Genomic DNA, 18,269 nt, shown 5'->3' with positions numbered 1-18,269 from the left:
CCACCATATTGTTTTCCACAACTCCACCCTCTTCCAAGATCGATTGTCCAGTGTGGCACGCAGAGATATCTAGTTAACTCTGAGGCCAGGGAATGGTTGGTGTCTGCAGTGAGAAAACAGTGACAGTTACAGTGGAAGAAGATATTAAACATCTTTGCCTGCTAATGTACCTTCATGTGTATGTATTGATCAAATGTCTGGGTGAGAATTGATTACGCTGTAACCTCCTTGACCTGACACATCTCGTCTGTCTCACCTTTTGGATACAGGCTATTAATACGTTCAGAAAGTTTGGAGTCATTAATGGGCGATCAATGAGATTGGCCTCTGGGCCACTGGGTCCCCCAGGATTCGCAAGAAATGGCACTGAATAACTACGCGGTTTTGAAGTGAAAATTTACTTGAATGGAAATTGATTGCTTTGCAAATAAATGGAACCAAAAATCATCGTTAAACTTTGATCTATTAAAGTTTGGTTCTTGGTATTGTCTTGATATCGCTTGCTTGGAGTAGGACGAGTTAGTCAATTCTTGTTTGTTTGTGGGTAGGATGGCAAAAGGCCATCACTCTGACCGGAGCACTGTGCCAACTATTCTTTTGGCACACATTATAGGAGCACTGAATGTGATGGGCAGGAAGACCTTTTCAACCCATCAGGTGTGCACTCCCTGTTTAAATAGTCCCACTCTTTGACTCTTTCCCCATCTCCTGTTTCCTTTGTATGCCTTCACATATTTATCGGATTCCCCGTGAACAAGTGCGTGTGATTCTACTCATCAGGTGGCTCCACGAACAATCAGGACAGAGTTCCACGTTCTGTAAAACTGAAGGCCAGCTCAGAAAATTGTGGAAGTGGAGGCCAGTCTATTATGTTGATGGTGTGCTACGCAGCAGTTCTCCTGCCCCCATCAATAGTCTGTGTGGTACGGAAACACTCTTGGAGGTCAAAATGGGGCAGAAATGCATATCAACATTCGGTAACCTTTGTCCTGTTGAGCCCTGTCATCAGGTACAGAAACATTTCTGTGATGGTCATTTAGTTATAGAGCTGCATAGCACAGAACAGACCCTTCAGTCCAACTCATCCATGCCAACCAGATATCTCAATCTGACCTAGTCCTAGCATTTGGCCCATATCCCCCTCAACCCTTCCTATTCATATACCCACCCAAATCTCTTTTAATTGTTGTAATTGTACCAACCTCTATCATTTTCTCTGGCAGCTCATTCCATTCAAGCACCACCCTCTGTGTGAAGAAGATTGCTCCTTGGGCCCCTTTCCCCTCTCACTTTAAACCTATGCCCTCTAGTTTTAGACTCCCCTACCCTGGGGAAAAGACCTTGTCTATTTATCCTATCCATGCCCCCTCCCGATGTTATGAATCTGTGTAAGGTCACCCCTCAGCCCCAGCCTATTCAGCCTCTCCCTACAGCTCAAACCCTCCAACCCTGGCAACATCCTTGTAAATCTTTTCTGAAGCCTCTCAAGTTTCACAATTTCTGCTCTATAACAAGGAGACGAAAATTGAATGCAGGGGGGAATGCAAAAGTGGAATTTGTGGAGTTATTTTCCTTTTTGTCAAACTCTTGCTGCTTCAAGTGCGAAACAAGTGGGAATCCTACCCCAAAACCCTTTCATTCTCTGGATCAGATAAAACACCGTATCCTGCTCAATATGTTTTAAGTGCAGCTGGTAAATATTGCTGCACAGGCATAACACTAATGCTGATTATATTCCTTATTCCTTACCCGAACAAAAACAGAAAATGCTAAAGGAACATAGCAGGGCTGGCAGCATGTGTGGAGTGAAAATAGATTGAATGTTTTGAGTCCTGTGTCCCTCCTTCAGAATTTGCTGGTGTCCCTTCTCAGTGCTGTCCTCTTAAAACTGACTTAGTGATTGGTCAGCACCTTCTCACTCAAAAGGATGTAGCGGTGAATGCTGAAAGGGAGTGGGTTTGGGCTAGGGATTCCTTCGATAGTAAGCTTGCTGTTTGCTGCCCTAAGACAGTGGCAATACACGTCCATGTTGAAGAGGAGACCTTTCACATCTGCTGTAGCTACTGGGATATTCAATCTCCTCATGAGAGGGGAGAGAGAGCGAGCGCTGAGTTATGACTCGCCAGTGTCCCATGGGAGGTACAGAAACACTATTGAAAGGGTTTCCGGTGAATAGGCAATGGGCTGTAAATGACTTTGGGGCTGTATTATGAGAAGCGCTGTGCTTTAAGATGGAGAATTCAATGTAACAATTATAACGTCGCCTGGTAGAAATAGATTGTGTCCAGAAAACCATAAATGTAATGCGTTACCTTTGGGACAAACCAAAGTCATCTCTTAAAAGCTCACTGTATCCCCTGGGGAAGAATTTTGGCCAATAACCCCTCATATTCATTTACTTTCCAATGAAAGTTTAATGTACAAAATGCAATAAGATGAAGAACACATCCAGTGTCATTACCTGGCAGGTCAGGAAGTGCTTTTTAGATGAAGATTACTGCTACAAAAATGCCCTAAAGTAAAACATTAAAAGGTTGCCTTCAGTAAGAAATGAAACGCCAAGCATCAGTAATGTAAGAATCTACATCAACAGACCTTGGGCCAGATTAGATTTTGATATTAAAATGCGTTTACATGCAGTGTATTAGCATCTGCACTGTTTTACAGAAGGATATCTGGGAGCGAGATTGAGATCGGGTAGATAAATGGATAGCAATTGCCTGCAGAAATTACATCAGGGATTAAGAATCAAAGTAATGCTATCAAAATGGCTGGCTTTGTTGTACTGAGGTTTTGTTATTTGAGACGTGAATTTGATTTGAAAACGATGTAGTTTGGTTTATTGTGTTCTGCACAGCAGTTCCCCAAACAGAGAGTTTTGTTCATCCGATTTGTATATTTCCCTTTAATAAAACATTGCGGGTCAGTGAGTCCTGCTTCAAGCTTTAAGAATTGTTTCATGACACGGTCTACCTGAGACTTACTGCAGCCAGGGTACTAATGTGCTCCACTATCATTCTTCATTAGTTTAGGGTGATAACTATTAATTAAAATTTCTACATTACAACACTGACTTAAAGCACTTAATAGCCAAAGTACGTATGATATGACTGTGAGATTCTGGCAGGTGCTATGTAAATGCAAATCTTTATAAAAGGAGTAATTGTGAAATATGAATGGCTTATAGTCAAGATTTTACAAACAAGGAGAGTTGAGATATATCAGATTGTTTGGGTCGTAAAGGGGCAGTCCATTTCTGCTGGTGGGACCATATGTAGGTTATAGTGTGCTAACCTACAGATTAAACCTTGAGGTGTTCTGTTTGAACAAGGGAATAGTCACAGCTGATTCTGTTCAATGTAGTGAAGGGTTTGATTAATATTGGAATATAATCAGGAGAAACCCAAGAAGTCATTTAAGTTGTGAAGCAGGTTACCAGGAGGACCATGCAGAGTACAGGGCCTTGAAGCAGCTGACTGTGTTTCAGGAGAGAGAGTAATTGAGGGCAGTGGTTGGGACTGATCTGTGAATGTGACACATGCTTGCTGAATTTGAAGACTTTGTTCCATTCATAAAACTCTTGAGGCATCTCAATGTAATCGCTTAGCATTCTCATCTGACTGACGTGAAATACTCCAGGGACATCGTTCCTGTAGTTGCAAGTGATTAAGCAAAAATGAAACTAGTTTCACATGAATTCACCAAAAATACAAAACACAAGGTCAATAGTGACTCATGTTCATTTTCTTTCTAGACTTTCACCTGCTAGATACTTGGTACCAAGTGGCCGGGCTCTCTCCATTTCGGAGTTTGACAGCAACCAGAGACTGACTTTGGCTGTGTTAACACAATGAATGGACCTCCTCCCAGCTCGCGTGGCCAGTTGGTAACTATATACACTGTCATTTGGATCATTTCATTACTAGGCACTCTCTGCTTCAAAACCGAGCTGGCAGTCGATCTCTGGCTAGAACGCAGTGCAGCCAACAGTATAACTTGGACCTGCTGGTGTTGTGGTGCTGTGAACAGGGACCAGTCTCTGCCACTGTTTGGCATATGGTTGCACCCTGCTTTCCAAATGGTGCTGGGAGTGATAATCATCTTGTTCTTTGTATAGTATTTGAGAGTTTGGAGGAGGGACTAAACCATGTAGCATGATGGTAAACCATTCCCTGTGTTTGCTTAACCAGCCCAGTCCCTCTGGAGCACTGTTATTGGCTTCAATACTTTGTGCTGAGGAATTGGTATAGGCTCTTGATCCTCAATCATCAGCTGACTCCCTGTTAAAGTGGGGTAGGGATATTGAGAGTGTACTTGCTTGGTCTGAACCGGGCTGTGATGCCTCCATTGTCAAATAGCAAGCCCATACTCATATATGAAACATGGTTGCCATGGATTGAGTCACCAGAATGATTCCACTCCTTTTGAGGTGATGGGAATTAATAGAGGGGTAAGGGAATAGCTGTTTATTACACAAGGTGTGTGTTCTATTTCCCTGTTGGGAACAGCAAATTCCACTGGAGAAGGTGCAGAGGAAATTCACCAGGATTTGGGTGGAGTGTTTCCACTGTGAAGAGGGATGGGAGAGGCTGGGATTGCTTTCCTTAAAGCAGCGAAGGCTGAGGGGGACTCATGGTGGAGGAGTTGGTAACCAGAGGGTGCTGTTTTAAAGGCAAGGAGTGAGAGGCTTCGAGGCCTCTCCCAGAGTTTTCACCCAGATGGTGGTGCGTATCCAGAACTCTCTGCCTGAAATGGCGGAGGAGGCAAGAAACCTCCAAAACATTTTTAGAACAATTTGAATAAGCTCTTGAAATGCCATCACAGATAGGGCAAGTGCTAACAAATGGGATTAGACCGACATGGGTATGCAGGCCTGCAGGAGGTTTCTCCATGCTGTAAATATTCAGTGACTTTATGACTAATGCTTATTGTAAGCCTGGCTGTGAGTATTGCAGGTGTGTGACACTACATCTCAGCAATATTTAACGTCTTTTGATTTCAGAGTCCCTTCTACCACATGTCTCAGAGAATGCAAGATGTGACCGGTGATGGGGGTGTACTGAAGGAGATCCTTCGACCTGGCTCAGGCAGTGTTATCCCACCCACTGCCTCAGTGTCTGGTAGGGCTGACTATGGAGCTACTCTGACCCTTTTGTGTATCATCCCATGACTCTCCAACAGTGAGGAGTTTCTCCATGGAAACCAGGGTGAAATCTGAAGTACCTCCCATTCCTTTTTTTATTGATTGAAGTAATTTTTTAATCCTCTATAATTCCTGATTTGGTCTCCAATTCCTGGAGGGAGTGCCGAGCTCAGTGATAGTGAGGGAGTTGGCGACAGAGGCACCTATCCCCTTCATCCCCACCTCCATTCACCCATTGTACTCTTTGCTACCTTCCCCCACCCTCCTCTCTGACCTATCACCTACATCCCACCCCCATTCACCTATTGTACTCTTTGCTACTTTCTCCCCACCCCCATCCCCCTCTCATTTATCTCTCCACCCTGCAGGCTTCCTGCCTCTATTCCTGATGAAGGGCTTTTGCCCAAAATGTCGATTTTCCTGCTCCTCGGATGCTGCCTGACCTGCTGTGCTTTTCCAGCACCACTCTAATCTAGACAGAGGCACAGAGCAAGCCCGTCTTGATGGTGAAGAATAGCACAGAGAGAGCCCCCTGTTAGCGGCAGAAGTTCTCCGAAGAGGATCTTGATCATTTTAAGCAGAAACAAGATGGTTGAACCTTGCCTTTGCTGCAGAAATTGCCTGTTCCTCTATGCACAGTTTTGTTTCCAGTTGTGTTCCCCTCTTATTGTCCATGTTTAAGTGTGGGGCCCTGTGCCACGTGAAGAGTGTGTGGGGTGATTGCTTCCTCAATAAGGAGACACCTCCAAATTCCTGTTTGTTGATCTGCACCAGCCGATCAGACCGGGTTAGAGAGCAGTGAAGCAGATTATGTTACAATAACAGCTCTCTGCTAATGGAGGCAAAATCTATGGGCATCTTACGAGAGGCAGTCAGATGCAGAGATTATAGGTGTCTACAGTGGCACCAGTTGGAATGGCCAAAGACCCTCCTGAACCTATACTTTTTCAGCCTTCATCTAAGTAACTTTAAAAGAGTATTAATGTCCAAGGTTCACTAATGTCCTTCAGGGAAGGAAACTGCCATCCTTTCCTGGTCTGGCCTACATGTGACTCCAGACCCACAGCAATGGGGTCAACTCTTAAACTGCCCTTTGGATAATTAGGGTTGGGAATTAATGCTGGTCCAGCCAGCAACGCCCACATTCTGTGAATGAGTTTTTTAAAAAATTCTTTGAATTTCTTGAGCGAGATGAAAGTTGCACATATTCAGTTCATCATTGATCATACAAGCTCATCCTTTTAATAATGGAAACAGCTACACTGACCTCAGTATTTTCTGTTCCTTTCTCAGGTTTTCATCACCCATTGTTTATTGTAACAGTTTAGTTCTTCTATCATTTTTATGTTTGCTCAGTCAGTAAAGGCAGTGAGCCATGTGTAGACCAATAAAACCCCGTTTCCCTGCTCCCAATGAGGACTGAGCAGTCTATATCATCCTCGAAGGAGTGCCCAATAAATTGTGGAGGTGGTCGTGCTTTCCTTGTTAAGGCATCCAGGATAGAGACTTTCCAGAATTATCTCTCCCCCTGCTTTCACATCCAAGTAAAGGAAAGAACAGCCTGCGAGAGTTTTTACATATGGGCCAGGCGATGGCAGGGTTGGATTTAGTTATGAATGTCACTGAGGTTTATGATGGAACCTTCTAGATCCTGTTGGGACCCATTTCCAAAGCCTGACTCTGTTTGTTTCCTGCAGTTCACTATAGTGCCTACAGTGAATATACGGACAAACCCTTCGATTCTAATCTGCAGAAGGAGGTGCCAAGGTTCATGAAGCTTGGTCGAGGTGAGTTGGGTCTACTCTGGTGTCTGTGTGAGCATTGATTGCTGAGCTGCATACAGTTGGCTCACTGCAGTTTTTGTTTTGCTGCTGACTGTGTTTCTGTTAGTCAGGGTTAGAGCATACAGCTCTCCTTCCCCTTCCCCTGGTGCATTTGCTTCACCTCCGTTTACGATTTGCATAATGTTACATGATTCTGCTCCCCTCAGAGACACAGAGAAAGCAGCAGGGGACTGGGCTGCCTTGGCTTCCAGAGACTAGAAGCTGCAGGGTTTACCCAAGCGAGAGACAAACCATTGCAATCCATGGCAGTTCCCAGTCTTGGTTAGATGTGCCATTCACTGCTCCTCAGCACTTTTCATCACTATTATTAAGAGCTTCATGAAAGTTGTCACAGTCAGGGCTGTAGAGATTAAAGAATTAGATTTAGCTTTGTGGTCATGTATTCAAATGGGTACGGTGAAAGGGTGACAAATCACCACTTAGGGTGCTACCTTAGCTACAAAGGTATCTAGGTACAGATTTATAAGGTGATTCTGCTGAGAGTCTGTTCCAGTTCAGCTCTTGTATTTACTGATTTACTCTTTACTGGGGTTAGGCAGGTTTAAAGCTGTACACCTGAGGGGAACAGCACTCCTATGCTGCATCAAACCCCTGCCCCACCCCCCAGCACCCGGAGACTGGCATTCTGTGGCACGTCTGTCTCACAGCCACGCAGCAGGCATTGGTTAGTGCCACCTGCTGGTGCAATGTTGTTGTAGGTGAACACTGAGCAAAGGTTTCTGCTGGGGATTGTGACCTGCGGTGAGATGGTAGTGACTCAAGGGTGGTGAGCTTGTGTGTCTAACCTAGGGACTGCACTTTGACCGGGACAGCCATGGTCTGTGTGAACGCTGCTTGTTTTCATTCAGTCCAACCAAGGGAACAGTTCCAGGAAGCTGTTAACCGGTGTTAATGGAAATTGAGTAAAGCTCTGTTGGGTGAGCCCATATGCTCCTCTCCAACATAAAATGAAAGAACCAGCTGGACCCTACTCTGTCGAATCCTGAAAAAAGACACTTGCACGGCTGTCATTCCCCTGGACATGATGTAGAAACCCCCTCGGGGATGCTGTGTATTGCTGTGAGGATGGCTGTTTAGGGTTTGGACACCCCAACCATTCTCTAAGCTGAAGATATACATCATCTTTTCCACTAACCACATCTCACTCCCTCTGAGCGAATGTGCCACATCTCCTGTGTTAATTAGTGGGTAGCAATTGTTGACAAACTGACATTTTAGTGGCTGAGAGATCAGACGCACTCTGGTTTGTTTGCAAGTCCATGGTGCACCAGCACCATCTAGACATGGAAGGTGAGAATGTCAGCTCTAGCATTGGAGAACAGAACTCATCAATGTGTCTGTGTGACCAACCCACAGTGTTCCTGAGAGAGAGAGAGAGAGAGAGAGAATTGGAGATATCTGTGATGATGAGGCAAGTGCAGGCTATCTCAAACCTACTGACCCTCCAGACTTGAGAGAGAATGCCTTTATTCTGAAGAGTAGTTTTTATGCTGCATCAGACAGTAGCCTAGACCGAAATAAAGCTTATTGAGAGCTGTTCATTGTGTAACATGAGGTGGTGTAATCTCCCTAACTTAGCACTGAATTGGTATTTCTATTAGAGAAAGGCGACACTGGTGTAGTATACTGCCATATTTGACCAGGGTGTTGTTTTTCATTGAGATGTAATGAAGCAACTTTTCTTTGACTCTGATCCCCCCAGTTTCTGGAGTTTTTAATAATGCCATCACAAGTGAACTTTATTCTTTTTCACTTGGAAACGTTTGGTTTGATATTTTGAGCCTAAAATGGGTGGTATTTTCTTTTTTTATTCGTTCGTGTGAATGTGGGCATCACTGGCTAGACCAGCATTTATTGTGCAGGGGGCAGTTAAAGTTCAGCCACGTTACTGTGGGTCTGGAGTCACATGTAGGTCAGACCATGTAAGGGTAGCAGATTTCTCTGTGGGGTGTTAGTGAACCAGATGGGATTTCCCTCCTGGATGGTGATATACTCGGTGTCAGTGAACAAAAGTAATATCCCTCACCTGAATAAACCACATGTTGGAAGCTTCCACCAATCTTTCACAATCCGACAGTAGATCTCCATTCCTGTTCAGTGGTTGTCATGGTGACTGGTGCTGGATTGGGAAAGTGATGTGTCAGCACACTGTGTCACTGAGAATGTCATCACTCTGGGCTCGGTGGTGGGTTGACTGAGTGAAATGCCTTTGTGAGGCTGAAGTGGGCTGTGCAGAGAGCAGCAGGAACCTTCAACCTTTTGCAATAAACCTCCGATACTGTCAGGCGGGAGGAGTCCTAGGGCGTTGGCTTCAAACTTTGTCACCAGCCTGTGCCTGCTGCGTGACAACATGCAAGCTGTGATTTTCACCCAGTACCTCTGCAGACTGGAGTCACAAAGGCTTCACCAATGCTCCTGTCTGTCTTCAGTGCTGCAACACAGCGCCTCCCACTGGAGGGCAAGTGGGAAACTGTTGAAGTTGTGTCACCACCAGCCCAGCCCCAACAGCACCCCAATGTATCACACTGAGCTGCAGTTTGCAGACAAAGCTTACATGTACACTCCCTAAGGCTGAACTTCAGACTGTGGTTGATGCATTCCCAGAGGCCTGATAGACAGTGGGCCCTGAGCTGGACATTTGAAAGACAGAGGCCTACCAATCTCTTGCTGCTGCACAACACTTTTTTCCCCCCATTCCATTCTGAACCAGGGCAAACTACTGGACGACATGCGTCAGTATTCATTCCTTGAGAACCTTCTCTCATTGAAGGCCAGCGCTGCCCATCGATTTCAACATTGCCCCCACTGTGCCAGTTCAGCCTGTGGCTGTCTGAGAAGCAGTGCCGTTTGACAGCAAAGACTGCAATCTGGTGGCACCCAGCTCTTGGGCTATGGGGCAGAGACACTCCCTGCCTGTCATTATACTGCCAAGACATGTACAGCAGTCAACACGAATCCCCAGAGAAATATCGCCAGCAATGTCTCCCCAAAATCCAGCAAATCCACCCGGCAGGATAGGCTCTCCAATACCAGGGTCCTCTTGCAGGCCAGCATCAAGGCACTGGTTACATTGTGTTACACTGAGTGGGCCGCACATGACAAGATCCAGGAAGCCAACCGAAACACTTCGTGGTTCATCTCGAAGTCTTTGTGGAGGAATTGTAACAGACTCCTGGGAATTTGATGCTGAACCACCCAAACGAGCATGGTCTGTCACAAGGTGCTGCCTGAGATGAAGATGACTGATTTCTGGGGCTGGGGAGAGGGCAAAGTCCAGTTTGGAGAAGTTTCCGGATGTTGCTGAGTTTCTATGGCGACAACACTGAGTGATCGCGTTTGTTTGTCTGTCGCTGGGTGTTATAAATGCGTTAGTGAAAGTGATTGTGAAATGTCTCTGCCGTTCATGTTATGTGCCCATTCTGTCCCCGAAAGGTGATTGGCCACGGTTCTGCTGTGCTGGTCTTTTGCAGACATCACTCTGCTGGGTATGGAGCTGGCAATCCAGACCATGAGGAAGGGCGAGTTTGCCAGGTTTCTGTTCAAGCCACAGTATGCCTATGGCCAGATGGGCTGTCCCCCGCGAATCCCTGCAAACGCCACGGTCATGTTCGAGTTGGAGATCCTGCATGTTGTGGACACCTTGGAGTCTGATGAATACTTCATGCTGTCACAGGTGAGGGACTCTGCCAATCGTCCAGTTTGTACAATCTCCAGCTTACCTTGTTAAGGGTTTTACCATCCAACCTGCACTTTACTTCTGGGTCAAGGAGAGCTCGGCTGTTGCCCCCGAAAAGTGGGAGCCAAGAGTTTGCAGTCTGACCTTGTTTTTGTTTGTTGGAGATCAAACCATTCTGCTGTCTTACCGAGTCAGAGGTGTACAGCACAGAAACAGACCCTTCAATCCAATTGTCCATGACAACCCGATATCCAACCCTAATCTAATCCCATTTGCCAGCACTTGCCTCATATCCCTCTAAACTCTTCCTATTCATAAACCCATCCAAATGCCTTTTAAATGTTGTAATTGTACCAGCCTCCAGCACTTCCTCTGGCAGCTCATTCCATACACACACCACCTTCTATGAAAACGTTGCCCCTTAGGTCCCTTTTAAATCTTTCCCCTCTCACCTTAAACCTTTGCCCTCTGGGTTTGGACTCCCCACCCTGGAGAAAAGACCTTGTCTATTTACCCTGTCCATGCCCCTCATGATTTTATAAATCTCTATAAGGTCATCCCTCAGCCTCCGACGCTCCAGGGAAAACAGCCCCAGCCTATTCAACCTCTCCCTGTAGCTCAAATCCTCCAGCCCTGGCAACATCCTTGTAAATCTTTTCTGAGCCCTTTCAAATTTAACATCTTTCCTATAGCAGGGGGACCAGAATTGCATGCAGTATTTCAAAAATGGCCTTTCAAAAGTCTGTCCAGCCACAAGATGATCTCTCAACTCCTGTACTCAATACTCTGACCAATAAAGGAAAGCTTACCAAACACCACCTTCGCTACTCTGTCTACCTGCAACTCCACTTTCAAGGAGCTATGAACCTGCACTCCAAAGTCTCTTTGTTCAGAAACACTCCCCAGGACCTTACCGTTAAACATGTACGGCCTGCTCTGATTTGCTTTTCCAAAATGCAGCACCTCACATTTATCTAAATTAAACTCCATTTGCAACTCCTCAGCCCATTGGCCCATTTGATCAAGATCAAGATCCCATTGTACTCTGAGATAACCTGCTTCATTGTCCATTACACCATCAATTTTGGTGTCGTGTGCAAACTTACTCACCATTACCTCTTATATTCACATCCAAATTGTTTATATAAATGAAAAGCAGTGGACAGCACCGATCCTTGTGGCACTCCACTGGTCTCTAGTCTGATAAACAACCCTCTGCCTTCTACCTCCAAGCCAGTGTTGTATCCAACTCTCAATGGATTCCAAGTGATCTAACCTTGCTAACCAGTCCACGAGGAACCGAGTCAAAAGCCTTACTGAAGGCCAGAGACCATTGTGCCTGTCACACATTGTGCTTTCACTCTTCTACCTAGCAACAGAACTGAGAATCAACTCTTAATAATAATGAAAAGCAATAATATTCAGTTATTTGACTCAATTAATACTATCACAAAATGCACTATAAGCTAACAATTTACTCTACAAACCTGTCTGTGCTTTAACGTAACTCTGATCGTATCACACACTAGAACGTGTGCTTGCTCTGTATGGTGATGTCATCTGGCCTTCATCTCCCGATGGTCTCAAGGGTATCTTCTCTTCTGGGGCGTTGCTCTCCATTTACCGCTCCTGAGGGTGCTGTTGCAGTGATTCTTATACTCCAGAGTCTTCACACCCTTTTGGGAGCGTCTGGACTGTCCTCTATTACATTGATCAGGTCTCAATCTCCCTGATCCATCAGACCCAACCTGGCATTGGCATTTTAATGGCAGGGTGGTCCTTCGGCCTCCATTCCTGAAGGTACAGGGTGCACATAGCCATCTCCAAATAAGGGGGTGAGACGCCTCTGTGTCTGGTAAACCCTTCGATGTTTCCAATCGCATGACATTCCATTGACTCCATACAATACCAGATTTGGGTGGGTACTGTAGGGTCTACAGCTACCAAGTTGGTTGTAAATTGTCTATTAATGGCTGCAGCCTGTCTGAGTTCTGTAGCATGTTTATTAGCACAGTCACTTTGGGCAATGCTTGCCTTAGTTTCCCAGCATGCCTTAGTTATTGTCCAATCTTTTTAAATCCATCATAAATTCATCATTTGGGCAGGCCATCCAGTTGCGAGACAACATCCATTGCTTTGCCTTCATTAATCCTCTTTGTCACCTCTTCAAAAAAAAACTCAATCAAGTCAGTGAGACATGATTTCCCACACACACAGCCATGTTGACCATCCCTAATCAGTCTAAGATAAAAGGTAGGGAGGAGGAACTTGGGGGAGGGGCATAGTAAATGCAATAGGTGGAAGGAGGTTAAGGTGAGGGTGGTAAGGTGAGGGTGATAGGGGCGGAGAGGTCAGGATGAAGATTGCAGGTTAGGAAGGTGGTGCTGAGTTCGAGGGTTGGAACTGAGACAAGGTGGGGGGAGGGGAAATGAGGAAACTGGAGAAATCCGAGTTCATGCCTTGTGGTTGGAGGGTTCCTCGGCGGAAGATGAGGCGCTCTTCCTCCAGCCGTCGTGTTGCTATGGTCTGGTGATGGAGGAGTCCAAGGACCTGCATGTCCTTGGTGGAGTGGGAGGGGGAGTTGAAGTGTTGAGCCACGGGGTGGTTGGGTTGGTTGGTCCGGGTGTCCCAGAGGTGTTCTCTGAAACGTTCCGCAAGTAGGCGGCCTGTCTCCCCAATATAGAGAGACCACATCGGGTGCAGAGGATGCAATAGATGATGTGTGTGGAGGTGCAGGTGAATCTGTGATGATATGGAAGGATCCCTTGGGGCCTTGGAGAGAAGTAAAGAGGGAGGTTTTGCATTTCTTGCGGTTGCAGGGGAAGGTGCCGGGAGTGGAGGTTGGGTTGGTGGGGGGTGTGGACCTGACAAGGGAGTCACGGAGGGAGTGGTCTTTTCGGAATGCTGATAGGGGAGGGAGGGAAATATGTCCCTGGTGGTGGGGTCCATTTGGAGGTGGCGGAAATGACGGCGGATGATACAATGTATGTGGAGGTTGGTGGGGTGGTAGGTAAGGACCAATGGGGTTCTGTCCTGGTGGCAATTGGAAGGGCGGGGCTCAAGGGTGGAGGAGCGGGAAGTGGAAGAGATGCGGTGGAGAGCATCGTCGATCACGGGGAAATTGTGGTCTTTAAAGAAGGAGGCCTCCAATCGCCAGACCATTGCAACACGACGGCTGGAGGAAGAGCGCCTCATCTTCCGCCTAGGAACCCTCCAATCACAAGGGATGAACTCAGATTTCTCCAGTTTCCTCACTTCCCCTCCCCCACCTTTTCTCAGTCCCAACCCTCGAACTCAGCACCACCTTCTTGACCTGCAATCTTCTTCCTGACCTCTCCGCCCCCACCCCCCACTCCGGCCTATCACCCTCACCTTAACCTCCTTCCACCTATCGCATTTCCAACGCCCCTCCCCCAAGTCCCTCCTCCCTACCTTGTGTGTGTTTGGGGGTGTGTTTGGGGATGTGTGTGGGGTGTGTGTGTTTGGGGATGTGTGTGGGGTGTGTGTGTTTGGGGATGTGTGTGGGGTGTGTGTGTTTGGGGATGTGTGTGGGGTGTGTGTGTTTGGGGATGTGTGTGGGGTGTGTGTGTGTTTGGGGATGTGTGTGGGGTGTGTGTGTTTGGGGATGTGTGTGGGGTGTGTGTGTTTGGGGATGTGTGTGGGGTGTGTGTGTTTGGGGATGTGTGTGGGGTGTGTGTGTTTGGGGATGTGTGTGGGGTGTGTGTGTTTGGGGATGTGTGTGGGGTGTGTGTGTTTGGGGATGTGTGTGGGGTGTGTGTGTTTGGGGATGTGTGTGGGGTGTGTGTGTTTGGGGATGTGTGTGGGGTGTGTGTGTTTGGGGATGTGTGTGGGGTGTGTGTGTTTGGGGATGTGTGTGGGGTGTGTGTGTTTGGGGATGTGTGTGGGGTGTGTGTGTTTGGGGATGTGTTTGGGGATGTGTGTGGGGTGTGTGTGTTTGGGGATGTGTGTGGGGTGTGTGTGTTTGGGGATGTGTGTGGGGTGTGTGTGTTTGGGGATGTGTTTGGGGATGTGTGTGGGGTGTGTGTGTTTGGGGATGTGTGTGGGGTGTGTGTGTTTGGGGGTGTGTGTTTGGGGATGTGTGTGGGGGGTGTGTGTGTTTGGGGATGTGTGTGGGGTGTGTGTGTTTGGGGATGTGTGTGGGGTGTGTGTGTTTGGGGATGTGTGTGGGGTGTGTGTGTTTGGGGATGTGTGTGGGGTGTGTGTGTTTGGGGATGTGTGTGGGGTGTGTGTGTTTGGGGGTGTGTGTGTGGGGTGTGTGTGTTTGGGGGGGTGTGTGGGTGTGTGTTTGGGGGTTTGGGTGTGTGAGCGTGCACGTGTGCATGTGTGTGTTTGGGGGGGTGTGTGGGTGTGTGTTTGGGGGTTTGGGTGTGTGAGCGTGCACGTGTGCATGTGTGTGTTTGGGGGGGTGTGTGGGTGTGTGTTTGGGGGTGTGGGTGTGTGAGCGTGCACGTGTGCATGTGTGTGTTTGGGGGGGTGGGTGTGGGTGTGTTTGGGGGGGTGGGTGTGTTTGGGGGGGGTGGGTGTGTTTGGGGGGGGGGTGTGGGTGTGTTTTGGGGGGGTGGGTGTGTGTGTGTTTGGGGGGGGTGGGTGTGTGTGTGTTTGGGGGGGGGTGGGTGTGTGTGTGTTTGGGGGGGGTGGGTGTGTGTGTGTTTGGGGGGGGGTGGGTGTGTGTGTGTTTGGGGGGGGTGGGTGTGTGTGTGTTTGGGGGGGGTAGGTGTGTGTGTGTTTGGGGGGGGTGTGGGTGTGTGTGTGTTTGGGGGGGGTGTGGGTGTGTGTGTGTTTGGGGGGGGTGTGGGTGTGTGTGTGTTTGGGGGGGTGTGGGTGTGTGGGTGTTTGGGGAAGTGTGGGTGTGTGTTTGTTTGGGGATGTGTGTGGGGTGTGTGTTTGTTTGGGGGTGTGTGTGTGGGGTGTGTGTGTTTGGGGGTGTTTGGGGGTGTGGGTGTGTGAGCGTGCACGTGTGCATGTGTGTGTTTGGGGGTGTGTGTGTTTGGGTGTGTGTGTGTTTGGGGGGGTGTGTGTGTGTGTTTGGGGGTGTGTGTGTGTGTTTGGGGGTGTGTGTGTGTGTTTGGGGGTGTGTGTGTGTGTTTGGGTGTGTGTGTGTGTGTGTGTGTTTGGGGGTGTGTGTGTGTGTGTGTTTGGGGGTGTGTGTGTGTGTTTGGGGGTGTGTGTGTGTGTTTGGGGGGGTGTGTGTGTGTTTGGGGGGTGTGTGTGTGTGTGTTTGGGTGTGTGTGTGTGTGTGTTTGGGGGGTGTGTGTGTGTGTTTGGGGGGTGTGTGTGTGTGTTTGGGGGGTGTGTGTGTGTGTTTGGGGGGTGTGTGTGTGTGTTTGGGTGTGTGTGTGTGTTTGGGTGTGTGTGTGTGTGTTTGGGGGTGTGTGTGTGTTTGGGGGTGTGTGTGTGTGTGTTTGGGGGTGTGTGTGTGTGTGTTTGGGGGTGTGTGTGTGTGTGTTTGGGGGTGTGTGTGTGTGTTTGGGGGTGTGTGTGTGTGTGTTTGGGGGTGTGTGTGTGTGTGTTTGGGGGTGTGTGTGTGTGTGTTTGGGGGTGTGTGTGTGTGTGTTTGGGGGTGTGTGTGTGTGTGTTTGGGGGTGTGTGTGTTTGGGGGTGTGTGTGTGTGTGTTTGGGGGTGTGTGTGTGTGTGTGTTTGGGGGTGTGTGTGTGTGTGTGTGTTTGGGGGTGTGTGTGTGTGTGTTTGGGGGTGTGTGTGTGTGTGTTTGGGTGTGTGTGTGTGTGTGTTTGGGGGTGTGTGTGTGTTTGGGGGTGTGTGTGTGTGTGTGTTTGGGGGTGTGTGTGTGTGTGTTTGGGGGTGTGTGTGTGTGTGTTTGGGGGTGTGTGTGTGTGTGTTTGGGGGTGTGTGTGTGTGTGTTTGGGGGTGTGTGTGTGTGTGTTTGTGGAAGTGTGGGTGTGTGTTTGTTTGGGGATGTGTGTGGGGTGTGTGTTTGTTTGGGGGTGTGTGTGTGGGGTGTGTGTGTTTGGGGGTGTTTGGGGGTGTGGGTGTTTGGGGGTGTGGGTGTGTGAGCGTGCACGTGTGCATGTGTGTGTTTGGGGGTGTGTGTGTGTGTGTGTTTGGGGGTGTGTGTGTGTGTTTGGGGTGTGGGTGTTTGGGGGGGTGTGGGTGTGTGGGTGTTTGGGGTGTGGGTGTTTGGGGGGGTGTGGGTGTGTGGGTGTTTGGGGAAGTGTGGGTGTTTGGGGGGGTGTGGGTGTGTGGGTGTTTGGGGGGGTGTGGGTGTTTGGGGGGGTGTGGGTGTGTGGGTGTTTGGGGAAGTGTGGGTGTGTGGGTGTTTGGGGGGGTCTGGGTGTTTGGGGGGGTGTGGGTGTGTGGGTGTTTGGGGAAGTGTGGGTGTGTGGGTGTTTGGGGGGGTCTGGGTGTGTGGGTGTTTGGGGGGGTGTGGGTGTTTGGGGGGGTCTGGGTGTGTGGGTGTTTGGGGGGGTGTGGGTGTGTGGGTGTTTGGGGAAGTGTGGGTGTGTGGGTGTTTGGGGGGGTCTGGGTGTGTGGGTGTTTGGGGGGTGTGGGTGTTTGGGGGGGTCTGGGTGTGTGGGTGTTTGGGGAAGTGTGGGTGTGTGGGTGTTTGGGGGGGTCTGGGTGTGTGGGTGTTTGGGGGTTCTGGGTGTGTGGGTGTTTGGGGGGGTCTGGGTGTGTGGGTGTTTGGGGGGGCTGGGTGTGTGGGTGTTTGGGGGGTCTGGGTGTGTGGGTGTTTGGGGAAGTGTGGGTGTGTGGGTGTTTGGGGGGTCTGGGTGTTTGGGGGGTGTGGGTGTGTGGGTGTTTGGGGAAGTGTGGGTGTGTGGGTGTTTGGGGGGGTCTGGGTGTGTGGGTGTTTGGGGGGGTGTGGGTGTTTGGGGAAGTGTGGGTGTGTGGGTGTTTGGGGGGGTGTGGGTGTGTGGGTGTTTGGGGGTCTGGGTGTGTGGGTGTTTGGGGGGGTCTGGGTGTGTGGGTGTTTGGGGGGGTCTGGGTGTGTGGGTGTTTGGGGGGGTCTGGGTGTGTGGGTGTTTGGGGGGGTCTGGGTGTGTGGGTGTTTGGGGGGTCTGGGTGTGTGGGGTGTTTGGGGGGGTCTGGGTGTGTGGGTGTTTGGGGGGGTCTGGGTGTGTGGGTGTTTGGGGGGGTCTGGGTGTGTGGGTGTTTGGGGGGTCTGGGTGTGTGGGTGTTTGGGGGGGTCTGGGTGTGTGGGTGTTTGGGGGGTCTGGGTGTGTGGGTGTTTGGGGGGGTCTGGGTGTGTGGGTGTTTGGGGGGGTCTGGGTGTGTGGGTGTTTGGGGGGGTCTGGGTGTGTGGGTGTTTGGGGGGTCTGGGTGTGTGGGTGTTTGGGGGGTCTGGGTGTGTGGGTGTTTGGGGGGGTCTGGGTGTGTGGGTGTTTGGGGGGGTCTGGGTGTGTGGGTGTTTGGGGGGGTCTGGGTGTGTGGGTGTTTGGGGGGGTCTGGGTGTGTGGGTGTTTGGGGGGGTCTGGGTGTGTGGGTGTTTGGGGGGGTCTGGGTGTGTGGGTGTTTGGGGGGGTCTGGGTGTGTGGGTGTTTGGGGGGGTCTGGGTGTGTGGGTGTTTGGGGGGGTCTGGGTGTGTGGGTGTTTTGGGGGGTCTGGGTGTGTTGTCTGGGTGTGTTT

At 49.2% G+C, this 18,269-nt stretch overlaps 1 protein-coding gene across 1 annotated transcript in view; it reads left to right on the top strand.

The window, feature by feature from the left end:
• The window catches only part of fkbp6 (FKBP prolyl isomerase 6), a 138,158-nt gene that overhangs the window by 15,068 nt on the left and 104,821 nt on the right, over positions 1–18,269 (top strand). The window contains exons 2-5 of the mRNA XM_087977061.1: positions 3,755–3,886; positions 5,003–5,120; positions 6,841–6,930; positions 10,458–10,660. Coding sequence (XP_087833187.1) covers positions 3,851–3,886; positions 5,003–5,120; positions 6,841–6,930; positions 10,458–10,660 — 447 coding nt within the window. The 5' untranslated portion in view covers positions 3,755–3,850. The remainder of the gene's footprint in view (positions 1–3,754; positions 3,887–5,002; positions 5,121–6,840; positions 6,931–10,457; positions 10,661–18,269) is intronic.

This window comes from Chiloscyllium plagiosum, unplaced genomic scaffold (genome assembly GCF_037043375.1).
Source record: "Chiloscyllium plagiosum isolate Xiang-an unplaced genomic scaffold, Cpla_swu_hap1 HiC_scaffold_31, whole genome shotgun sequence".
Lineage (NCBI taxonomy): Eukaryota > Metazoa > Chordata > Chondrichthyes > Orectolobiformes > Hemiscylliidae > Chiloscyllium > Chiloscyllium plagiosum.
This window is presented reverse-complemented; position numbering and strand designations above follow the sequence as displayed.